The sequence below is a fragment of the Dunckerocampus dactyliophorus genome, chromosome 3, assembly GCF_027744805.1.
Source record: "Dunckerocampus dactyliophorus isolate RoL2022-P2 chromosome 3, RoL_Ddac_1.1, whole genome shotgun sequence".
Taxonomy (NCBI): Eukaryota; Metazoa; Chordata; class Actinopteri; order Syngnathiformes; family Syngnathidae; genus Dunckerocampus; species Dunckerocampus dactyliophorus.
This window is the reverse complement of record NC_072821.1, coordinates 34072487-34095649: the sequence shown is the minus strand read 5'-3', so window position 1 is coordinate 34095649 and position 23163 is coordinate 34072487. Positions and strand designations below refer to the sequence as shown.

The following is a 23163-nucleotide window of genomic DNA, read 5'->3' as shown; positions in this document are numbered from 1 at the left end:
CTATAGGGGTGTTACTTCATGTATAGAGGGCTCTAATAAATTTGAGAAACATTTAGAGGGTCATGAACAGGGTTTCTATGCTCTAACTATGAAAACATTTATTTTATTAATATTGAATCCCACTTTACAGGAATTCACTTATCACGGTCGGGTCTGGAACCAATTAACTGACAAATGAGGGACGACTGGTAAATGTACACTTGGAACAGCAAACTGAAAAATAACATGGATACAGTTTAGGGAGTTTTTTTTTTAATATAATACAAAAGACAATGACGAACATGACACAGTGTTATGTACATTTGCAGGCGTCTGCACATGCAAGGATTCTAATCTGAATGAATCTACACAGTATATCCTTCAAACAAGTCCTATCAGGAGTCGATAAAGAAACAAGTACAGGCTTTTGACATTGAGTCTTTTTTACAAGTGTGTGCAGAAACAAAAGCACATTTCCTCGGTACACTTCCAACAGCAGCGGTCTGAAGAAAAACATTCAAGAAGTTCCTATTACAAAAGAATGATGGGAAAGTATTCAGCTGGCCTGCAGTTTTTCCACATTTGTTGTGCCGAAACGATCAATCATTGAATTTTCACCGAAAAAAGTCAGCACTTTACCTTTGCTTTATTGTTAGATGTGGTGGTTTAAAAAAATTAGTTACTAAGTATGGAACATAAATGTGACCTAATTGAAGTGGTCCGATTATACTTTCTGAACACACTGACGTACATAAGTGTCCTCTAAAATAATCATTGGTGGCCTTTCAAACAGGTAAATCCTTTCATTTGACCTTCATGACGCACACTACTCACAAAAAAGTCACGGGATACAGGTGGTCCTTGGTTTAGGCGCTCCCGTAAATGAACTAAAACGTAATTTTGGTCCCTGAAGACGATCAGGACTTGCTCGAGAACTAGTTACAGCTCGCGCTGGTGGAAGAATACGAGCCGCGCATAAGGAGCATAAGAATGAAGTGTGTGCCTGAGCAGCCACACCGAGGAAGAATAACATCGCTGATTAGGTCCCTTTTAACACGTCATTGTGTCTCCAAATGCGGCAGTGCGCCAAAGAAAAGGAAAGCCATCATCATGGAAGTGAAAATGAACATCATAAAAAGCGCAGTGACAGGAGACACGCCCACAATATACAGTAATCCCTTGCAATATCGCGGTTCGATTAACGCTCCCTCGCTATACAGTATTGTGGTTTTTCAAAAATTAATAAATGATCAGTTTTGTGGTTGAATACAGCCTATTATTAGTAAAAAAATATTTCAGCAAATTGTACTTATTATTGGCCTAAATTAAGCAAAAAGCAAAAAATACACTTGTCAATAACTACATCAAATTTTCTGTAAATTAATATCAATTTCGGAAATAAGGGCCATTATTTTATATTAAAAAATAATATACAGTTACAAATCCCATAGTTTTGGCATTTATATGTTGTTTGTTGCAAGTGGCGCCACGTCCCACTTTGTTCGATGGTCCCTGAACGCACTGACATGCATGTGCTAACTTTCATGCTGCACAGATAGACTACTAAACTGTAGGTTTACTGGTTTTCTTTCACCTCATATTTGGTGTCAAATGCTGATACTATGTGCGAATGCATGAAGGTAAGTTTTGATGACTTATTGAGTGCTAATGTGCACATTTGTCTGAAGTGAATTAATGCTAGCACACTGCCTTTTACCACACACGTCAAACATTGATGTAATAATCTCTCTGGAAAACACACTCCAGGCTTGTACTGGTGGATGGTGGGTCCGCATTCATTTTGTGCTTTTAATGTGATGTTGCTCATGTCTTAGTTTTACACAATACATCATAAATAAGATAAATTAGATGGCTATAATTTACAAACTCTCCCCTGGTCCGCGGGAGATTTGTGGGAACTCAAGCCGGTCCGTGGGTCAAAAAAGGTTGGAGACCACTGAACTAAATGAAGTAAAATACAAATACAAGGCAGAAGAAGCACTGTAATTGTGAATGTAGTATTCTACATTGGCCACGAGGTGTCGGTGTTCTGTGAGGCACTACACTCCTCACTAAAGTTCCACAGGAGACACTTTTACTAGAGTTTTATTTACATCTTACTTGGCTTATTTACTCTTAATCTGGCTACTATATTAGGTAATAAATACACTGTCCAGAAAACAAGGAACTGCTAACGTGTGAGTCTATGTTATCTTATTTATGTCTGTTTTATTTTCTCTGATTATACCTACTATATTGGGTAATACAAATTTAGAGGTGACTGTAGGAGTGTTATTTAATGTCTTAAGGGCTGTAATAATGTTAAACCCCCTATTTAAAAGATTGTAAACTGTCAGGTCTTGAACCAATTAACCGCGATAGATGAGGGATTACTGGATTAGTTCCTGCTCCCAAGATGCAAGCCGCTCCCCACGTAACACCTGCATGCCCATTAGTTATGTTTGTTGCCAGCAAATAATAGCGAATTTGCTCCTAACGTTAGCAAAATCATACCAACACAATGACTCCAAATTATCGGTCGCTTCTCCGAGACTGTTTTTGTGTATGTGCACACGCCACGGAGAATTACTATAACACCAGACAGCGGTGAGCGAAACGCCAATCCTCTTATTCGGGTTTAACTTTGAATGGAACGAATATAGACATTTATTTGGACGGTCTGTATTGGTGTGTAGTGGTGTGCTTCTATTTTTTCAGTTGAAAGAAAGAGTTTGAAGCCTGGATAAAGATTATTGAATGCAAATGAGTTCTAGAGGGGTCATGGATTCCGCACGCTGTTACACGGAAATCTGGGAGGAGAACAGACGAGCCTGCGACAATATTTTAAGAAGGCAGAAAGGACTCCAACACAACCGCAGGGATAAAAGTACTGAGTTTTTCTACTGTATTGTGTATGTCCTTCATGTGATCTGTGCTCAGTGTGAGTGACTCAGGGGTTACTTACATCACAGTCTAGGAACGGGACTCGTTCGTAACCCGAGCACCACCTGTATTCGGGTGAAATTTCAGGATGAACCCAAAATGCACGGTAAACTTCATGTCATGTGAACGTCTCTCAACTTTTTTATGCACGTGTTCAACTCTTCATTGTTTCAGCATTTTTTATGCACAACTTGCTGTTTGGCAAAATTCACAACACCCAAAATCTGAATTCCTAACTTTTTGTGAGTTGTGCAGATTAAAAAAACCAAACAAACGGTGGTAGTTACTGAATCATCAGCAAACCACACAAAGCAGACGTACAGGCGGACGTACCAGTATCAAGAACTCTGCAATTAACGTAGTGTTGAAAGAAAAATGAAGCTAAAGGCTGCTGAGAGCCCCCTCCGGTGTCGATGTGATGTTCAAGCGTTAGTGATAGTGGACCACACAAAGCTGCCACGTTACAAGCTTACCCAGTCAGCGGTATCGGTCCCTCTGGTCTCTGTGCCTGTCCCGCAAGCGCTCCCTGTCCCTCTCTCGACTCCGGGAACGTTCCCTATGCCGTCGAGATGTTCCGGCGCCTTCCCAACTGGGCAAACCCTCTCTGTGGCGATCCCTTTCCCGCTCTCTTTCCCGGTTGTCGGAGTGACTGCTACTCCTACTGAAAAGGGTGTGACATTCATGGTTTAGACGATGTGTGTGTGTGTGATTTATGCGATCGGTTTGAGTTTGAGAGTCTTGAAGCTCATAAACCTGTAGGCGGCGTTTCCCTGGATGGACACAAGGCAGTCTTTGAGAGAGGTGACCAAGGCTTGGCAGCGCTCATCTCTGTAGATGCTGGACTGTTTGATGATGGCGATGGCTGTTAGCAGAGTTTCCATGGCCACCCGCAGTTCGCCTGCATTGAGACGATGTGGACAATAAACAAGCAGCAAAACTGGGTTGAAATATGCGGCAAAAACATATTTAGGATTTTGGGGCAACCTTGAAGGACATGATCAAGGCATGCATGCAAACAATCAATAAAGTCAAATTAAAAGTCAAAATAGCACTAAATAGGACCACAACATTTGACATTTCACTCATCTCTGCATTGAGTACTTTGTCACATTAAAAATAATTCAATGTTAGATATGTCGGGCTATGTAAATTGTTTTTGTAATGTTGGTTTTGAAAACGTACAAGTTTGTTTATCCCGAGAAGAGATCAGACGGACACGCTGTTCTATATTTTCAATCTTTAGTGAAGCAATTATCAGTGCTGGACTTCAGTCCATTAAGAAGAAGGAAGACGCCTCGGACCAGAAAGTGCCTATTTTGTTATGCTATTCTCGAGTCCCGCCCATGCAGGGGCGGTACCCTTGTGGCTGTGTGTCTGCATCTAACTGGCTCCAGCTTGTGTCAATGAAGGGTATGTGTGTGCGCTTCCTATGTGTGCAAGCTGTAGCAGGCTTGATAGTTGCTAAGCAGCCTGTCTGTGCAAAATTCAACTAAATTCTACAGTACTTCTATTGTTTAATGCTAGACAAGCTACATTCACCCAGTCCCGTTATAACATGTTTATTATAAGGATGGGCGAACAGGTTTATTCATGGCGGGCCGACCCAAATGAATGTACGGGAAACACTGTTATTATATAAAAGAATAAATCTTGACCCGCTGTCTGCGATGCACTTTTGGCTCCTGACCCACCACTTGAGAAACCCTGCTTGATGAAACATCTTAATTATATTATATTTACATTTATATTTTGTTTAGTGACAATTAGGCTCATTACAATCAATAAATCAATTAACCACACAATAAATAAAAACAATCGATAATTTTGCCGGCCTCGATATATTGACATGTGCATGCGTGTTTGTTTTCCTCCTTTCTCTCGACCAAACAGGCTGGATGACAAGAGGTATGGTGTATTATGTGTATTATAATGTCATGCATTATTATTACATTCAGGGAAAAATGGTCTCAAAATAATGTTGACATTAATATAGTTTAGTGGCAATAATTTGTTTTGGATTTGTTTGGAGCTTATCAAAAATGAGATTAGGGGTACTTACCGGCTGTTGCACCTGTCACAGCCTTGGTGATGGCGCTGCTAGCCACAGCCCTATTTCTGTTCAACAGCTCTTCATAGTCTCTCTCTCCCCTTTGAGACATTTGTCTGCAAAATATATCAAGATATATTTACAAATGAATAATATGAACAATTGCTGTGTAAGTTGTTAAATGGAACACGTTCTCACTTTTGCTGGCTATAAGCATGGCTGCTGTGTCTTTCTGGTGGCGGGGTGAAGTATGCTGGATTTAAATGCAGGCTTGGAGACGGCTGTCTCGGAACGCTGAAAGCTTGAGGAGGGAATAAAGGAGGCGGGAGGATGCCGGGGGGCACAGGTGGGAAGGGAGGGCGTGGCTGGCCAAGGAAAGGGCTGGAATGTGAGGGAAATACATTTCCCAGTGGATGCGGCGGGAAGGGGGTGGGCACGCTGGGAGGATGTGTGTCCCGTGAAAACGACGAAACCTCCGGCGAATCCAAGTCCCTGGAATTACTGCGCATGGGGAAACCTGTGAAAAGCTTGTGATTATTTTTGAGTCATGGTGATGTACAGCGGTGTGAAAAAAGTGCTTGCCCTCTTCCTTATTTTTTTGCATGTTGGTCACACTTAAATGTTTCAGATCATCAAATAAATAATTAACTGTGTGAAAAAGTGATTGCTCCCTAAACCTAATAAGTGGTTGGGCCCCCCTTAGCAGCAACAACTGCAATCAAGCGTTTGTGATAACTTGCAATGAGTCTCTTACAGCGCTGTGGAGGAATTTTGCAGAATTGTTGTCATTCAGCCACATTGGAGGGTTTTCCAGCATGAAGCGCCTTTTTAAGGTCATGCCACAGCATCTCAATAGGATTCAGGTCAGGACTTTGACTAGGCCACTCCAAAGTCTTCATTTTGTTTTTCTTCAGCCATTCAGAGGTGGACTTGCTGGTGTGTTTTGGATCATTGTCCTGCTGCAGAACCCAAGTTGGTTTCAGCTTGAGGTCACCAACAGATGGCCGGACATTCTCCTTCAGGATTTTTTGTTAGAAAACAGAATTCATGGTTCCATTTATCACAGCAAGTCTTCCAGGTCCTGAAGCAGCAAAACAGCCCCAGACCATCACACTACCACCACCACATTTAACTGCTGCTATGGCACAAAGGCCATGTAGGTTTGGATTTTTTTCTCCCTTAATAATAAAAGGTTTCATTTAAAAACTGCATTTTATGTTCAATTGTGTTGTCATTGACTAATATTTTAATTTGCTTCATGATCTGAAACATTTAAGTGTGACAAACATGCAAAAAAAAAAAAAAAGTAATCAGGAAGGGGGCAAACACTTTTTCACACCACACCATTACTAAAATGGTGGTACTCTTACGTTTGTTGGCAACATCCTCAAACACGGAGAAGTTTTGATGAGTGGCAAAGCGGCAGTCTATGCTTTTCCCATCCATCGTACATTGGGGTATTTTCTCCAACAATGTTTTTAGTGACTCCTCTGAAGTCACCACCACCTTTGCATAGCTGTGGAAAGGAGATGAAGAGACACATAAAAGGTAACACATGTCAACATCGCAAGCACCTCCCCTTCACTTACCCTCTTGATTGGCCATTAGTTTTGTTCTCTGCAAATTTGATCTCATGGATATCCTTTACCCCCAACTTTCGGGCCACACGCATGAGGTCTTTGTCAGATGTCCACTAAATGGTGTAGGAATGTAAAGAACATGGTTACAGGTTACCTTTATTGCAGAAACAATTCTACATGTCAAGTGTTTACAAGCTTCAAAACTACAATGGAACCTCGGTTTTCTTGCATTTTTTGTTTTTGACGGAAATCATTGCCAAAAATATGTCTCGGTTTTAGCCCACTGTCTCGGTTATCGTCTATGCAGATATATGCAAAGACAGTTTTTTTTTTTTGTATTTAAAGAAAAAAACAGCCCGCATCAAAGCATTTTGAACTTTTTCTCCTTATGTTAAGCTTTTTTTGCTCTTTTTTCTATTTTTGATGTTTTGGATTTTTTTTTGTACAAAATATTTCAACTTACATTTTTTCCTCTAATTTTTATGTTTTTATTCTGACAATATTTTGACTTTATTAGCGTAATATAACTTTTACCCAACCTAAAATTTTAACTTTCTTTATTTTGTTTGTTTCTCATAATATTACAACCGTATGACTGCATTAAATGTTTTTGTCTTTAACATTTCAACTTTATGCTATTTCTCTCTTAAGGAGAAGTGGTATCGAAAATGGATGGATGGATATTTTGACTTTATTCTCATAATGTTTAGTCTTTATTCTTGTAAAACTATTGCATTTTTCCCCGATGTTGCTGTTGTTTTTTTGTGTAACTGTATTTTTAGAATGTGTCGGGGGCCAATACAAAAATGACCCAATGAGCCACTTTGATATTTTGTAAAATATGCTAAGAAGTTATATATATTAAAAAAACTGCCCCTCAGCTTCACTAGGTCTAGTGAGGTCCATCAATGTTTGGACAGAGACAAAGTTTTCTAATTTTGGTTCTGTACAGTACCGCAATGAATTTTAAATCAAACAATTCAGATGTGGTTCAAGTGCAGACGTTCAGCTTTAATTCAGTGGGTGGAACAAAAAGATTGCACAAAAATTGAGGATCGAAAGCACTGTTTTCAACACAACCCCTTCATTTCAGGGGCTCAAAAGTAATGGGACAAATTAAATAACTGAAAGTGAGACGTTCATCTTTAATACTTGGTTGAAAACCAAAGACTGTCTGAATGAAGTCTTGAACTCATGGACATCACCAGATGCTGAGTTTCCTCCTCTTTAATGCTCCACCAGGCCTGGCACAGCAATATTATTTTCAAAAAACTGCTTTGTTTTGTTTGTTTCTCATAATATTATAACATTTTTTTTTAAAAGTCTTTTTATCTTTTCTACTACGCATTGTATGTCATTTTTCCTCATGTTATGACGTTATTCTCGTTAGATGAAACATTTTTATCTTTATATTTTGACTTTATTCTTGTAAAATTACTTAGTTTTTCCATTTTAGCTGTTTTTTTTTTTTTTAGTTTCCTTGTTAAATTATATTTTTAGAATGTGCCACGGGTTAGAGTTTACAAGTAAAGTTGTAATTTTTGGAAAATTAGGTTGTGGAAAAAGTTAGAATGTTATGAGAATAAAGTAAAAATATTACGGGAATAAAGGCACAGTTACGAGAATAAACTTTACATGAAGAAAGTTGAAATAGTTGGGGAAAAAACCCAGCAAAAAGTGACAACTGTAATTTTACAAGAATAAAGTCATAATGTTATGGGAATTAAGTCATAATTGCGAGGAAAAAATTGACAATAAAGTCAAAATATTAAGAGGAAAATAGTCATTAGCTAACTAGAAAAAAGTACCAGTTTTACAAGAATAAACTCGTAATCCTATGAGGAAAAATAATATCATTTTATCAGTATAGAGTTGAAATATTACATTTTAAAATATTTATAGTTTAAAAAGTCATAATATTTTGAGAAACAAACAAAACAAAATAAAAGTTGTCATTTATGGAAAATTCTATCATAAAAACCACAACGTGTTGTACCTGGAGATTTTAATTAGTAGGTACATTCAAAATTTATATTCACCTTCTGCTACACAACTCTTTGTGCATATTCTTATACACTCAAACTGAATTTGAAGGAAAATATAATAAATTGATCTCCTTAGACCCAAATCTTCAATTTGTGCTTTTACTGCGTGTGCACGTGCACGCACATGCATTAGACGGTGTTGATCTATAGGGAAGTACAACTCACCCAAGAAAAATGTCCTATATATAAAGAGAACTTTCGAGACGGGTCTTTTTCCTTTTCGTTGTTCTTAACAGCGACTGCTTCATCGTCACGTTTCGTTGGCGTTTTCCTGCCAGCGGCTGCATCTGAAGTGACGTTCTTGTCTTTTTCAACTGAGCCGGCCAGCACGGCGTCATCAAAAAGATCATCTGCTTCATTGATGTCCAAATCCTAAAAAATGTACACAAATATAAATAGACAGATACATTTACTGTCGGGTCCGCACGGTGGTCTAGTGGTTAGCATGTTGACCAACACAGTAACAGCCTGGAGATTGGGAAGACCTGGGTTCGATTCTCCCTTGTTTCTGTGTGGAGTTTGCATGATCTCCCCGTGTGCGCGTGGGTTTTCTCCGGGTACTCCGGTTTCCTCCCACTACTCTAAATTGTCCATAGGTATGAATGTGAGAGTGAATGGTTGTTTGTCTACATGTGCCCTGCGATTGGGTGTACCCCGCCTGTCGCCCGAAGTCAGCTGGGATAGGCTCCAGCATGCCCCCGCGACCCTAATGAGGAGAAGGTATAGAAAATGGATGGATGGATGTTTACTGTCACTGCACACAGTATACAACAAAACTTATCAGTTTGATGGCTCCACTTCCATTTCTACCAACATTAAAACAAACGTTCCAAATCTACCAGCTTTAAAAATATAGAATGTCAAATATAGACAAAGTGTACAGCATGGTGATAAGGCGCAGCAGACTTGAGCAGCAAGCATTGAGGTATTGCATGTAAAATAACGGAATATTTTAAGAGTATGTACATTGACAGATGTATGAAAACATACAGTAAACAGTTTAATACAATAAATATCAAAGGATATAAGTGTTGTATTGTATTGTCCATTCAGTCCTTGGTATGTGTGTCGGATGTGTATATGTCACCCGCCTGCTTCACACTGCCCGCGCCTCGACCACAGGACCTTCACGGAGTAGGAGACAAGAGCACTGACCGTTGGGCCAAAAGCCCGAACTGTCAACCCAGCGTTCAGCGCAGCTCTTAAGGCTGAGGAAGTGAGGTTTTAAAAAAATAAAATGGGCTTGAAAAAGTACTTTTTATGTCCGTTTATGTGCAGCATAAATTACTAGATCAACAATTTTTTTGAATGATTGGTAATATATATATTTTTTAACTATAGTAAACATTGCATACAAACATTTGCACTGAGCGAACTTCCAGACAACAAACAGCTTAGTTGTCTCTAAATGCATTTACACTAAACGCAAGACTCACCTCTTCGCTTGGATTGGAGTCACTGTACACTGCACCCTTTTTGGATTGACTTGGCCCGATAGCAGCCATCCCCAGGGCCTGAGATCATTCAATGGATGATAGTGATGATGCACTTGCTTGAGTGTATAAAATTAAGAACACTGGGGGTTCAGAATGCACGTTCACTCAGGGCGCATTATATTATGAAACGATCAACAATACTCGGTCACGATTTATACTGTCTTGACATTTGCTAACGATAGCTAACGTTGCACACGGATGTACAAAAATGATGTTTTACTGCATAAGACTAACACACAGAACGACACAAGGGGAAACAACAGCTTAATGAAAACATGCACTGGTTATTTATACTTCTACAGTTTCGTTTTTCTGGTTCACCGATATTGTAGCTAACGTACCTGGCTGGTCAAGTGCATCTGCTAAATAATACCGGCTGGCAACACACTCGACGCGCTTGATTGTTCCCATGAGCCTCCTCGTGTGTCAAATTTGGGGAAACGGTAATACTAGCCCATACGACATACGTTAATAAAGATTACAAACGAGCTGGTGCACTAATATCTTTATTACATGTACATGTGGCTGCGTTATTAACAAGTTTTATCCGGGGTGGTAACGCCATTTGCGATGGTGCGTCACGTGTCCGCCGTGCGCCAATCACAAATGCGTGTGACGAAAGAGGACGTTTTGTTTTCTGACGTTGGGCGACGTCCACATTGCAGACGGTCGTCTCTCCAGAGGTCAGCGACGTGACAAGACGAGGATTCAAATGTTGTCTTCGGTCATTGCCAAAAGAGTGAGTTACCCGGGAAATTGGTTCCTTTTAATCGTTCGCGAGCATGTTGTACAAATTATAACAAGTGTTGTACAACAGGGCAACGTGAGACATTATGCAACTCTGCTTTATTGCCTTCTCCTTGCCCATAGACTGCATACGGATTTATCTTGAAATCAAGATACAGTACTTGTACTTGTATATACTGGTCTCTCTCTACACATCCTATACTACCTATATATCTCAAATTAATAGGCTTTTGTACCTCGCGACAATATTTACTTCTTAACCTCCAGTACTGAGTGGGTGAAGTGACGAGTACATTTCTTGTTTTAATTATGTTTTTATTAGCAATATTGACATGCATTGGGGACCCATACTATTCATAGGCTAAGAAGTTATATATATATATATATATATATATATATATATATATATATATATATATATATATATACACTGCTCAAAAAAAATTAAAGGAACACTTGGAAAACACATCAGATCTAAACTGGGGAAAAAATGATCTTGAATATCTTTCCTGATAATAATTGGTTGATGTATTCTGCATATTCTTGGGAGAATGAACAGAATAAGATTTTCATTGCATAGTATAACTGCTGTTTTACCATGCACATGACAATAAAACTCTCTTGAATCTTGAATCTTTTACCCTGGACCGCTATAAGGCTCTACAACACCTGAACCATTTTGTATTTCACTATGTCTATGCATTGCATGCATTGTCTATGACTATGCATTCTTTACTTGTGTACATACTTGTGTATCTTGCTTGCTGCTGTAACAGATGAATTTCCCTGCTGTGGGATTAATAAAGTACTACTACTACTACTACTATTAGTAACAAAATGATGCCACATCATTTGATAGAAATGAAAATGATCACCCTATAGAGGGGGGAAATCAAAGACACCCCAAAAATGAAAGTGAAAAAATGATGCAGCAGACTGGTCCATTTTGCTAAAATGTCATTGTAGCAACTCAAAATGATTCTCAGTAGTTTGTGTGGCCCCCACGTGCTTGTACGCATGCCTGACAACGTCGGGGCATGCTCCTAATGAGACTACGGATGGTGTCCTGGGGGATCTCCTCCCAGATCTGGACCAGGGAATCACTGCGGTACCTGGACCCATGGAGGAGATTCCAGGAGACAGGTAGTTACTCCAGGAGAGCTGGACAGGGCCGTAGAAGGTCCTTCAACCCTCAGCAGGATCGGTATCTGCTCCTTTGTGCAAGGAGGAACAGGATGAGCACTGCCAGAGCCCTACAAAATGACCTCCAGCAGGCCACTGGTGTGAATGTTTCTGACCAAACAATCAGAAACAGGCTCCATGAGGGTGGCCTGAGGGCCCGACGTCCTGTAGTGGGCCTGTGCTCACTGCCCAGCACCGTAGAGCTCGATTGGCATTTGCCATAGACCACCAGAATTGGCAACTACACCACTGGTGCCCTGTGCTCTTCCCTGATGAGAGCAAGTTCAACCTGAGCACATGCGACAGACGTGAAAGGGTCTGGAGATGCTGTGGAGAACGTTATGCTGCCTGCAACATCATTCAGCATGACCGGTTTGGTGGTGGGTCAGTGATGGTCTGGGGAGGCATATCCCTGGAAGGACGCACAGACCTCTACAGGTTAGATAACGGCACCCTGACTGCTATTAGGTATCGGGATGAAATCCTTGGACCCATTGTCAGAACCTACGCTGGTGCAGTGGGACCTGGGTTCCTCCTGGTCAACGACAATGCCCGACCTCATGTGGCTAGTGTATGCAGGTAGTTCCTGGAGGATGAAGGAATTGATACCATTGACTGGCCCCCACGTTCACCTGACCTAAACCCAATAGAACACCTCTGGGACATTATGTTTAGGTCCATCCGGCGCCGCCAGGTTGCTCCTCAGACTGTCCAGGAGTTCATTGATGCCCTGGTCCAGATCTGGGAGGAGCTCCCCCAGGACACCATCCGTAGTCTCATTCGGAGCATGCCCCGACGTTGTCAGGCGTGCGTACAAGCACGTGGGGGCCACACAAACTACTGAGAATCATTTTGAGTTGCTACAATAACATTTTAGCAAAATGGACCAGTGTGCTGCATCATTTTTTCACTTTCATTTTTGGGGTGTCTTTGATTTCCCCCCTCTATAGGGTGATCATTTTCATTTCTATCAAATGATGTGGCATCATTTTGTTACTAATACATCACCCACTTATTATCAGGAAAGATATTCAAGATTATTATTTTTTTTAATCATAATGTTATGAGTTTAGGCTTGTAAAAGTGCAAAGTTCATTAGAATACAACTTATATTAAATAAGTATTTGAAAAAAAGTGTAAACTCTGTGTTACTAAAATGACAGTATTTTTTCTCATAATAGTGCAAATTTATTCTTGTAAAATTGCAATTTTTTTCTAATTAGGATACAACTTTTTCCTGTTAATATTTTGACATTAATATCATAAGATTACATTTTTTCCCCCAGTTTTGCTGTTGTTTTTTTAATTGTCCACTTTCTTCTTAAAGTATTTATATTTTATTTTATATTTTAAGTATTTAAAAAAAATATTTCAACTCTGTGCTACCAAAGTGACATTATTTTTCCTCATAAAATTGCGACTTTTGTTCTTATGACAGTACAACTTTTTTCTCTGAATAAATTGACTTCACATATTCTCATAAAATTACAGCTGTTTTTCAATTTTTGCGGTTGTCTTTCTTCTTCAATGTTTCTTTCTTCTAAAATAATCTTTGTAAATTTTCTTTTTGTAATATTATGACTACACTGCCATAATATTTAGACTTTATGCCCGTAATATTATAACATTTCACCCAGCATCATTTTCAAATAAATTGCAAATTTATTTTGCTTTGTTTGTTTCACATATTACTTCATATAACTTCATATAACTTCTTTAAAAAAAATTAAAACTCTGTGCTACTAAAATTACATTATTTTTTGTCGTAATAGTATAAGTTTATTTTTGTAAAATTGCCACTTTTTTTCTCGTTCGAATACAACTTTTTTGCTTAATATTTTGACTTTATTCTCATAAAATTACAGCTGTTTTTTTTCCCATTTATTCTCATAAAATCACAGCTGTTTTTTTCCCATTTCTGCTGTTTTTTTAATTTTCCAATTATTTCACCTTTCATCCTGTCAATTTTCTTCTTGTAATTAGGACTTTATTCCCACAACATTTTGACTTTATTCTTGTAACAATATAACTTTTTCTGCAACCTAATTTTCCCCAAATCACAACCTTATTTGTTGTTTTGTTTGTTGCTCCTAATATTACAACTTTATTCTTGGAAAATTAGGAGTTTTGCCTCATTAGATTATGTTTTTTTCTGTTCATATTTTGACTTTATTTTTTGTAAAATTACTGGGTTGTTTTTTTTTTTCAATTTAAGATTTTTTTTCCTTTTTTTTGTGTGAAACTATACATTTTATTTATAACATAGACTATGTATGTTTGTTTTCCTGTCAGCTGGTTACAGCAATGTGCCAGACGGCGTGGAGACCAGCCGCGACTGGGCTGGTGCCTTCTCGCTGCTACCGTGGCGACGCTCCTGATGATGTCAAGACCGACCTGATTGAGATCCCCTTGCCCCCGTGGCAGGAAAAACCCGGGGAGCCCACCGACATCAAGAGACGGCGTTTGCTCTATGAGAGTCGTAAGAGGGGAATGCTGGAGAACTGCATATTGCTCAGGTTGTCAACTCATTTCATACCGAAGGCGTTTTTATACGTTTTTATAAACCCTAACGCCCGATCCCAACAACGTATTTATGCGTCTTTTACGTTTTTTCTGCGCGAGAGACAAAAAGAGGTGATGAAGCAACTCTCCACTAACGCATTTCACTTTCAGAGCAATTTTAAGCCATAAAAATGGCCACAAGGTGGGAGAAGTGCATTTGATAAGAGCTCAGCAGGGATCTTGTAGATGGAAAAATCACATGACAGGAAAGAGGAAGTGAGAGAGCGTGGAGGAGTGTAGCGTGCAGAAGGTTACACATTGTCGGGAAATTTTAACGCATGCACACGCGTGTGCACATGCGTGCACACTCACACAGTTTAGTTCCAAATGTGAAAATTGTAACTAGTTCATGGTGTTATATTTGTAAAGAAATAGTTATTTTGATGTAAAACAAGCCCTTTTTTGTGTTGTTTATGTTGGTATAGTTGTTTACATATTTGAGCTGTCACAAAAGCAAAAAATATTTGTGTCAAAGTGAAAGTTATGCTTGAAATGTATCTTTTCACAAAAAGCTGTTTTTCTCCCTTTTGTAGTTGGGAACTGATATTTTCCTGAAACTTACCTATGTTCTACTGATGATTACTAAAGAACGGAAAAAGGTAGAAACAAACTTTTTTTTCTGATGAAAGACAGGAGTCTGATCTTTCTTTTGGTAGGCTCCATGTTTATTTAGCCATACAACACAATATTCTGTGTTCCTTGTAAGATCAGTCCAAATGGTCTAAAATGGGCGGTACTCAAGGGGTTGTCCTTTGAAAAATGGCTGGGATTGAATGAGTTAAACATGATGCGGCGGATCCCCGCAAACTTCCTGTGCAGCATTCACGGCCCCGCAAATTTGCGGATTTTTGGTTCCTAAAAATTTTTTTTTGCCAGAAAATATGCTGTTTTTTTCTGTCCGAAAACACATCACATTCATCCTAAGTTGGTAATCATTTCTAAAATGAAATGTGAAGCGTACGTGCGCCACAATTTTGACACGTCTGACCATATGTTACATGTCCAACTGTGTTGTTTTAAGGTAATACATTTTTTACTTGTTTTTTCACGTTAGCTGCTACTAAATGAGGGTCTTTCTCCCCGTGTAGCCTATTTGCAAAGCGATACCTGAACACAATGAGTGACACTCAGCTGCAGCAGTACGACAGGCTGATCAATGAACCAAGCAACGACTGGGACATCTACTACTGGGCAACAGGTGACACAATCTTTTCTTTGACCACTGTTTTGACAGACATGTGATGTTGTTTGTCACGGGGTGTTCATTTAGCAAGTGTGTGTGTGTGTGTGTGTGTGTGTGTGTGTGTGTAGTGTCTTGCAGTGAGGCCTACATGCTTCTCAATTAGGGGTGTCCAAACATGTTTCCTGTCAGGGTCACATGGTGAAAAATGAAAGGATGCAACTTTGCTATTTTGATATTTTGTAAAGATGCTATGAAGTTATGTATATTTAAAAAGAAGATGCATCTCAGCCTTGTCGGATAGGTGAAAAAGCCTATTATTAGTATCAACTTCATTCTTTTCTCTCTTTTTCCCCATTTTTGCTGTTTTTTGTTTAATTTTCCAAATATTTAAACTTTCTTCCGCGATAATCTTCATAAATTTTATTTTTGTAATAGTATGACTTTATTCCCACACTATATAATAGTAATGTATAATAATTATATATATATAAATATATATAAAATAATATTATATAATAGTACAAGTTTATTCTCGTAAAATTGCGACTTTTTCTTGTTAGAATATGACTTTTTTCGCTTAATATTTTGACTTTAACTGTTTTTCCAATTTTAGTTGTTGTTGCTTTTTAATTTTACAACATTCTTCTTCAATAATTATTTTTGTAATAGTATGACTTTATTCCCAAAAAATTACAACTTTTTCCCCAACCTAATTTTCCAAAAATGTAAACTTTAGTTGTGTTTGTTTCTCATAAAACAACAACAACATATTTTTTCCTTAATATTTCAACTCTATGCGACTAAAATGACATTTGCAGCCCATGGCTGTTTTTTTGTTGGCCTGCAGCACGAAAAAAAAACAACAAAAAAAAACAGCTAAAATGGAAAAAAAAGACTAAAGTCAAAATATTAAGAGAAAAAAGTTTTACTCTAATGAGAAAAAGTCGTATTTTTATGACAATAACATCATAATATTATAAGTAGCATACATTTGAGATAAAGAAAAATGAGAATATTATGAGAAACAAAACAAAGCTGTCATTTTTTTATTAGTTTGAGGAAAAAGTTGTAAAAAGGGAATAAATATCATGGGAATAAAAATCATATATAAGAAGGAAGTTGAAATAGTTGGGAAATAAATTGAAAAAACAGCTTTAATTGTGCAAGAATAAAGTCAAAATATTAAAATAAAAATAGGCCCAATAAAAATGAGGCATTTTCAGATTTGGTTTGTCTTCGTGTCATTGTTGCACTGCAATCTATTTCAATTAGCATGAAACTATCAACATTTGCAACTCCAAAAACTTGCGATCCATTATGGAAGCCGATTACTGTACAGTAGTTGTTGCGTATTGACGTTTTACACATGCAATGTCAAGGTTTCACCACCAGATGGCGACAAAGCACACCGAATCGGGTTATATTGAAGACGTGTCCACTGAAACGACATATTTTTTTTCAAATGGGTGCGACAATTATGAATTATCCAGAAGAAGGTATATTTAGATTAGCGTCTTCAAATTTACACACGCAATGGTGATCATTATTATGGGAATTATTAATTATTATTATTAAGTTATATTATTGGAATAAATTTATTAAGTTATATTATTGGAATAAAGTCATACAGGAAGTTGAAATAGTTGGGAAATAAAAAAAAAAACCGCTGTAATTGTACAAGAATAAAGTCAAAATATTAAAATAGAAAGAAGTGGTATTCTGACGAGAAAACCAGTCTCAATTTTCCAAGAATGAATTTCTAATATGAGGGAAAAACATGCCATTTTTAGTAGCATAGAGTTGAAATATTCAGCAAAAATATTTATATAATTAATAATATTATGAGAAACAAACAAAACAAAAGAAATGTGTAATTTTTGGATAATTAAATTGAAGAAAAAGTTATGTTATGGGGATAAGGTCAAAATATTATGGGAATAAAGTCATATTACAAGAAAAAATTTACAAGAAGAGAGTTGAAATAGTTGAAATAATGGAAAAATCAGCTCTAATTTTACAAGACTAAAGTCAACATATTTAGAAAAAAAGCTGTATTCTAATGAGAAAAAAGTGCAATTTTACAAGAATAAACTTGTAATATTATAAGGAAAAATAATGTTTGAGTAGCATAAAGTTTAAATATTAAAGAAAAAAATGTTTGTTTTTTTAAAGCCATAATATGAGAAACAAACCCGGAGAATTAGGTTGGGGAAAATGTTTTTATTGTAGGAATAAGGTCAAAATATTATGGGAACAAGGTCGTATATAAAAAGGAATTTGAAATAGTTGGGGGAAAAAAAACAAACAAAAAAACCCCCCAAAAGCAGATATGAAAAAAAAAACTGCTGTCATTTTTATGAGAATAAAGTCAAAAGATTAAGGGAAAAAAGTCTTATTCTAGCAAGAAAAAAAACGGTAATATGAGGAAAACCAATGTCCATGCCTAAAGTGTCTCTGTGTTATGTTTTGAAATGGATCAACTGAGTTCCGGTTGTGCCTGCAGAAGCTCAGCCCACCCCAGACGTTTACCAAGGAGAAGTGATGGATATGCTGAAGGAGTTCACGAAGAACCGCAACCAGGAGCAGAGGTTGGACGCTCCCAGCTTGGAATACCTGGAAAAAGAAGGCTAAAGAGGACGTCGTCCCGTCCCGCTAACCTTTTCAACAGACTTTTCATAAAGGAAAAGTGCACTTTTTTTGGAATTTTGCCCATCATCCACAATCCTGATGTGAGACATGAACACACGTCTTTCTCTTTGCTGTGCGTTCTAAAGATATAAAAGCAGCTAAAATGAGGCAGCTAAGAATACACGTAATGGGAGGCACCTATTCCTGCTACGAAACCTTCTGGAAGAAACTCCAAAATCCGCCAACAGCTCTCCATTTACATAATATGACTCGCATATTTGTTGTTATTATTATTGTTAATATTATTAACATTGTTACACCGAAGAACTAGTTTACTGGCGTCATGACATCTCGCCACACCACACCGGCTAGCTACTAGCCAGCTAGCGACCTAGCCTCACCAGATATGCCACAACTCTACGCTACACGCCGCCGCTGCTGTGTTTTTGTTTTTGAGTTTGGAAAAGTTAACGCTAGGTGTGGCGTTCCTTTCTGTGTTGGAAGTTCCGGTAATGCTTAAAATGACCAAAACACGGCAAAATACTGTAAGTATTCCATGTTATCATGAATGTACCTGGTACTACATGCTCACAGCATGGATAGAAAACCATAAAACCTTGTTGGAGGTTTTTGGAGGCGTTTTAATAGCGGGCTTTCTAGGCGAAATACAGTAGGTGTGTCCCATTACGTGCACTACTGAGCTGTTGCTCTTTTCTGTTTTTATATCTTTAAAACGCACAGAAAAGAAAAAGACCTGTGGTCATGTCTCACATAAGGATTGTGGATGATGGGCAAATTTTTATTTTTATTTTTTAAAGTGCACGTTTCCTTTAAATGGGGTACTTACTGTATTAGATGGGTGACCATAACCTACTGGTCGGACTACTACTACAGTTCTACCATCAAGTGGTTGATTTCCTCCAGTTTTATGCAGAGAAGTCTGCAACTGGGCAGCAACACAATGCGTCACTTGTGTTAAGTATGAACTGTTATCTGGCACTCATTGTTGAGTGATATTTTTATTCACTTTTGGATGAAAAACAGAAAATATTCACTGCCAATGCAAGAGTTGGAATGATGACCCATTAGTAAAATATTACATTTGCATGTGATCGGAAAGAGCTTGTTTGTGTGTTGCCATTATGATATTGAATAAAATCATCATCTCTTGGTCTTCTCATGACTTTTTTCCAGTTGCGTGACTGGAAAACAAGATCAAGATCAGGGCTGTCCCAACGTTTTCACTGAGGGCTGCATGCTGAAAAATCAAAGGATGCTTGGGGCCACTTACAGTATGTACCGTGGTGTGGAAAAGTGTTTGCCTCCTTTCTGATTTCTTACTTTTTTGCATGTTTGTCACACTTAAATGTTTCAGATCACCAAACAAATTTAAATATTAGTCAATGACAACACAACTGAACACAAAATGCAGTTTTTAAATGAAACCTTTTATCAAGGCAGAAAAAAAATCCAAACCTACATGGCCCTGTATGAAAATTTGACTGCCCCCACTATTAAAACAAATGAGATTAATTGAGATCAATCATTCTGGAAATGGTTATAATCCTTGGGACTCCAGCAAACCACAGTGAGAGCCATTATCCACAAATGGCCAAAACATGGAACTGTGGTGAACCTTCCCAGGAGTGGCCAGCCAACCAAAATGACCCCAAGAGCAAAGCGACGACTCGTCCAAGAGGTCACAAAAGACCCCACAACAACATCCAAAGAACTGCAGGCCTCACTTGCCTCAGTAAAGGTCAGTGTTCATGACTCCACCATAAGAAAGACACTGGACAAAAACTGCTGAACAAAAAGAACATTAAGGCTCATCTCAATTTTGCCAGAATACATCTTGATGATCCCCAAGACTTTGGGAAAATACTCTGTGGTCTGATGAAACCAAAGTTGGACTTTTTGGAAGGTGTGTGTCCCATTACATCTGGCGTAAAAGTAACGCCGCATTTCAGTAAAAGAACATCATAGCAACAGTAAAATATGGTGGTGGTAGTGTGATGGTCTGGGGCTGTTTTGCTGCTTCAGAACCTGGAAGACTTGCTGTGATAAATGGAACCATGAATTCTGCTGTCTACCAAAAAATCCTGAAGGAGAATGTGCGGCCATCTGTTGGTGACCTCAAGCTGAAACCAACTTGGGTTCTGCAGCAGGACAATGATCCAAAACACACCAGCAAGTCCATCTCTGAATGGCTGAAGGAAAACAAAATGAAGACTTTGGAGTGGCCTAGTCAAAGTCCTGACCTGAATCCTATTGAGATGCTGTGGCATGACCTTAAAAAGGCGCTTCATGCTGGAAAACCCTCCAATGTGGCTGAATGACAACAATTCTGCAAAATTCCTCCACAGCGCTGTAAGAGACTCATTGCAAGTTATCACAAACGCTTGATTGCAGTTGTTGCTGCTAAGGGGGGCCCAACCACTTATTCGGTTTAGGGGGCAATCACTTTTTTACACAGGGCCATTTAGATTTGGATTTTTTTCTCCCTTAATAATAAAAAGTTTCATTTAAAAACTGCATTTTGTGTTGAGTTGTGTTGTCATTATTATATTTAAATAAGTTTGATGATCTGAAACATTTAAGTCTGAAAAACATGCAAAAAAATCTGAAATCAGGACGGGGCCAAACACTTTTTCACACCACTGTGTACATATTCCAAGACAAAGCTTTGTGTTATTATGAGTTATTAGTTTCAACATTTCAGATTTTTCTCTTTACATTCCGTGTTTTTATTCTGTTTTTAGTTCAATTGTATTTCTACAATGTGCCGGGTCCAATAAAAAATGAGGCATTGTCAGACTAGGTTTGCACTGCAAACTATTTGAATTGACATGAAACTTTCAGCATTTGCAACTCCAAAAACTTGCGATTCTTTATGGGAGCCATGTTGGTTGCTGTTACAGTGCGCGTAGACGTTTTACGCAGCAATGTCAAGGTATAACCACCAGATGGCGACAAAGTAGATTGAATCGTGTTATATTGAAGACGTGTCCGCTGAAAGGCCATTTTTTTTTCCAACGGATGAGACAATTATGAATGAACCAAAGAAAAGTATATTTCTTTAGACCAGCATCTTCAAATTTACACACGCAATGGGGATCATGCTCACGTGGATCATTAAAAATGTATTTCATGCACGTGAGAGAAAGGCAATCTTTTTTTTTTTATTGCATCCTAAGCACCACTGAAAGTGTCTTTCCATTTAAAGCTCATAAATGTTTGCTCAGAGGCACATAAACATGGCTCCATACTCACGTCACATCACTGTAACCCTCTACTGAGAGCAAAGGACAAAAAGCCTTCTGGCCAGATGTGCACAGATGATTAAATTAGATCAAGGCTGCTTGGACGTGCCTGTGGAATGATAATGCATACATACATACACACACACACACACATACATACATACATACATACACACACACACACACACACACACATACATACATACATACAGACACAAAGTAAGTCAGTCGAGGTGTTTTAATGTTACAACACAATCAATTTGTATGTCCTATGTCTTAAAATAGACGGCGTACATCAGCATAGGTTTGTGGATTACAACAAAGATGTCTAGTTGTTTACATTTACATGCTTCCCTTGTTACTGCCACGGGTGTATCTGTCGAACTTCTGATTATAATCAACAAATTCATTCAAAAAACCCTGCAGTCGGTAAACAAAAACAGTAAATCTGCAAGCAGCATTGAACGGGCCCTCGCGCGCCCACACAAATTGGTTTACGCAATTGATGACTAATTAATTACGGAAGGGCCTTACAGACCTCTTCAAGGTGTCTTATTCATCACACACACCAATTATTGCAGAAGTCTGACCTTGTGGAGATATTTGGCTTTTGTGCTGCTTAGCGAGTCTTCAAATGTTCCTCCAACCCCTGGTTTTTGCCCCAAAATGGCTGACTTCCTGTCTTCTTCCTGCATCCTGTTGTGATACAGTAAATGTTCCACCGGAGTTTGATGGGGGGTGGGGAGTGGGGGTTTCATGCATGGTAAGAGCCTCAAAAATGTAAGGCAACGCAGACAACAACAAACATTGCGGTTTCAGTCGGGCTGCTATCACACAGTCAGAAAAGTTAACGCAGGCATAGCTGGCTTGTGCTGGCTTGCATAGCCACGACGCTTTTTGATCCTTCGATGTCGGGTCTTACTGTCGTTGTGAAGCAGAATCAACCAAACGCCGGATTGTTCACTCACTAAGAGGGAACGTGAGCTGGGTTTAGACGGTCGTGAAGTAGGTTGGTTGTACCCTACTAATGGTGCAGGGGGATCATGAAATCGCGACCCACTTTTAAGTAATACAGAAAAGTATATTATTTTTCTATGCATTTACACTTTATATTTTTATTTATTTATTTATTTGTATGCTTTTAAGTCATTTATTTTTTAAACATTTTTGTTTGTCATTTTTATTTTTATAATTTTTTTTTTTTTACACTTTTAAGGCATTTTTATTTTATTCATTTTTAATTACTTTTAAAAAAACACTTTTAGGTCATTTTTATTTTTATTATTACTCTTGCTTTTATATAAGTTGTTATTTTTTAGTTATTTGTATTATTTAGTTTTTTGTTATTTAAGTCATTATTTTGATTTAATTTATTAAATTTTTTAAAACTTTGTAGTCATTTTTGTTTTTTTCTCTGCACTTTTACTTAAGTCATTTTTATTTGTATTATTTTTTACACTTTTATTTAAGTTATTTTATTAATTACTTTTAAAAATTTTATTCAAAGC

The 23163-nt window shown here is 38.0% G+C and overlaps 2 protein-coding genes across 10 annotated transcripts; one reads left to right on the top strand and one right to left on the bottom strand.

The window, feature by feature from the left end:
• Nucleotides 1–176: 176 nt before the first annotated feature.
• LOC129178911 (cleavage and polyadenylation specificity factor subunit 7-like) lies at nt 177–10636 on the bottom strand. 8 transcript variants are annotated; one of them, XM_054771595.1, is made up of 11 exons: nt 10432–10636; nt 10031–10108; nt 8760–8966; nt 6559–6662; nt 6340–6485; nt 5168–5486; nt 4982–5085; nt 3676–3820; nt 3396–3583; nt 2945–2987; nt 189–507 (listed from the first exon to the last, which is right to left on the bottom strand). In XM_054771595.1, the coding sequence occupies exons 1-9, from the start codon at nt 10447–10449 to the stop codon at nt 3400–3402; spliced, it is 1305 nt and encodes a 434-aa protein (XP_054627570.1). In that variant the 5' UTR covers nt 10450–10636; the 3' UTR covers nt 189–507; nt 2945–2987; nt 3396–3399. The 8 variants fall into 8 exon arrangements, with proteins under 8 accessions (XP_054627573.1, XP_054627567.1, XP_054627566.1 ...); XM_054771593.1 differs by having other exon boundaries at nt 190–482; XM_054771592.1 differs by having other exon boundaries at nt 182–2987.
• Nucleotides 10637–10712: 76 nt separating this feature from the next.
• On the top strand, nt 10713–19925 carry sdhaf2 (succinate dehydrogenase complex assembly factor 2). Of its 2 annotated transcripts, XR_008569875.1 has the most exons (5): nt 10713–10829; nt 14312–14535; nt 15670–15779; nt 18268–19684; nt 19768–19925. XR_008569875.1 is itself a non-coding variant. In XM_054771785.1 (4 exons), the coding sequence occupies exons 1-4, from the start codon at nt 10803–10805 to the stop codon at nt 18393–18395; spliced, it is 489 nt and encodes a 162-aa protein (XP_054627760.1). In that variant the 5' UTR covers nt 10713–10802; the 3' UTR covers nt 18396–19925. The 2 variants fall into 2 exon arrangements, 1 of the variants encoding a protein (XP_054627760.1); XM_054771785.1 differs by having other exon boundaries at nt 18268–19925.
• The last annotated feature ends 3238 nt before the right edge of the window (nt 19926–23163 follow it).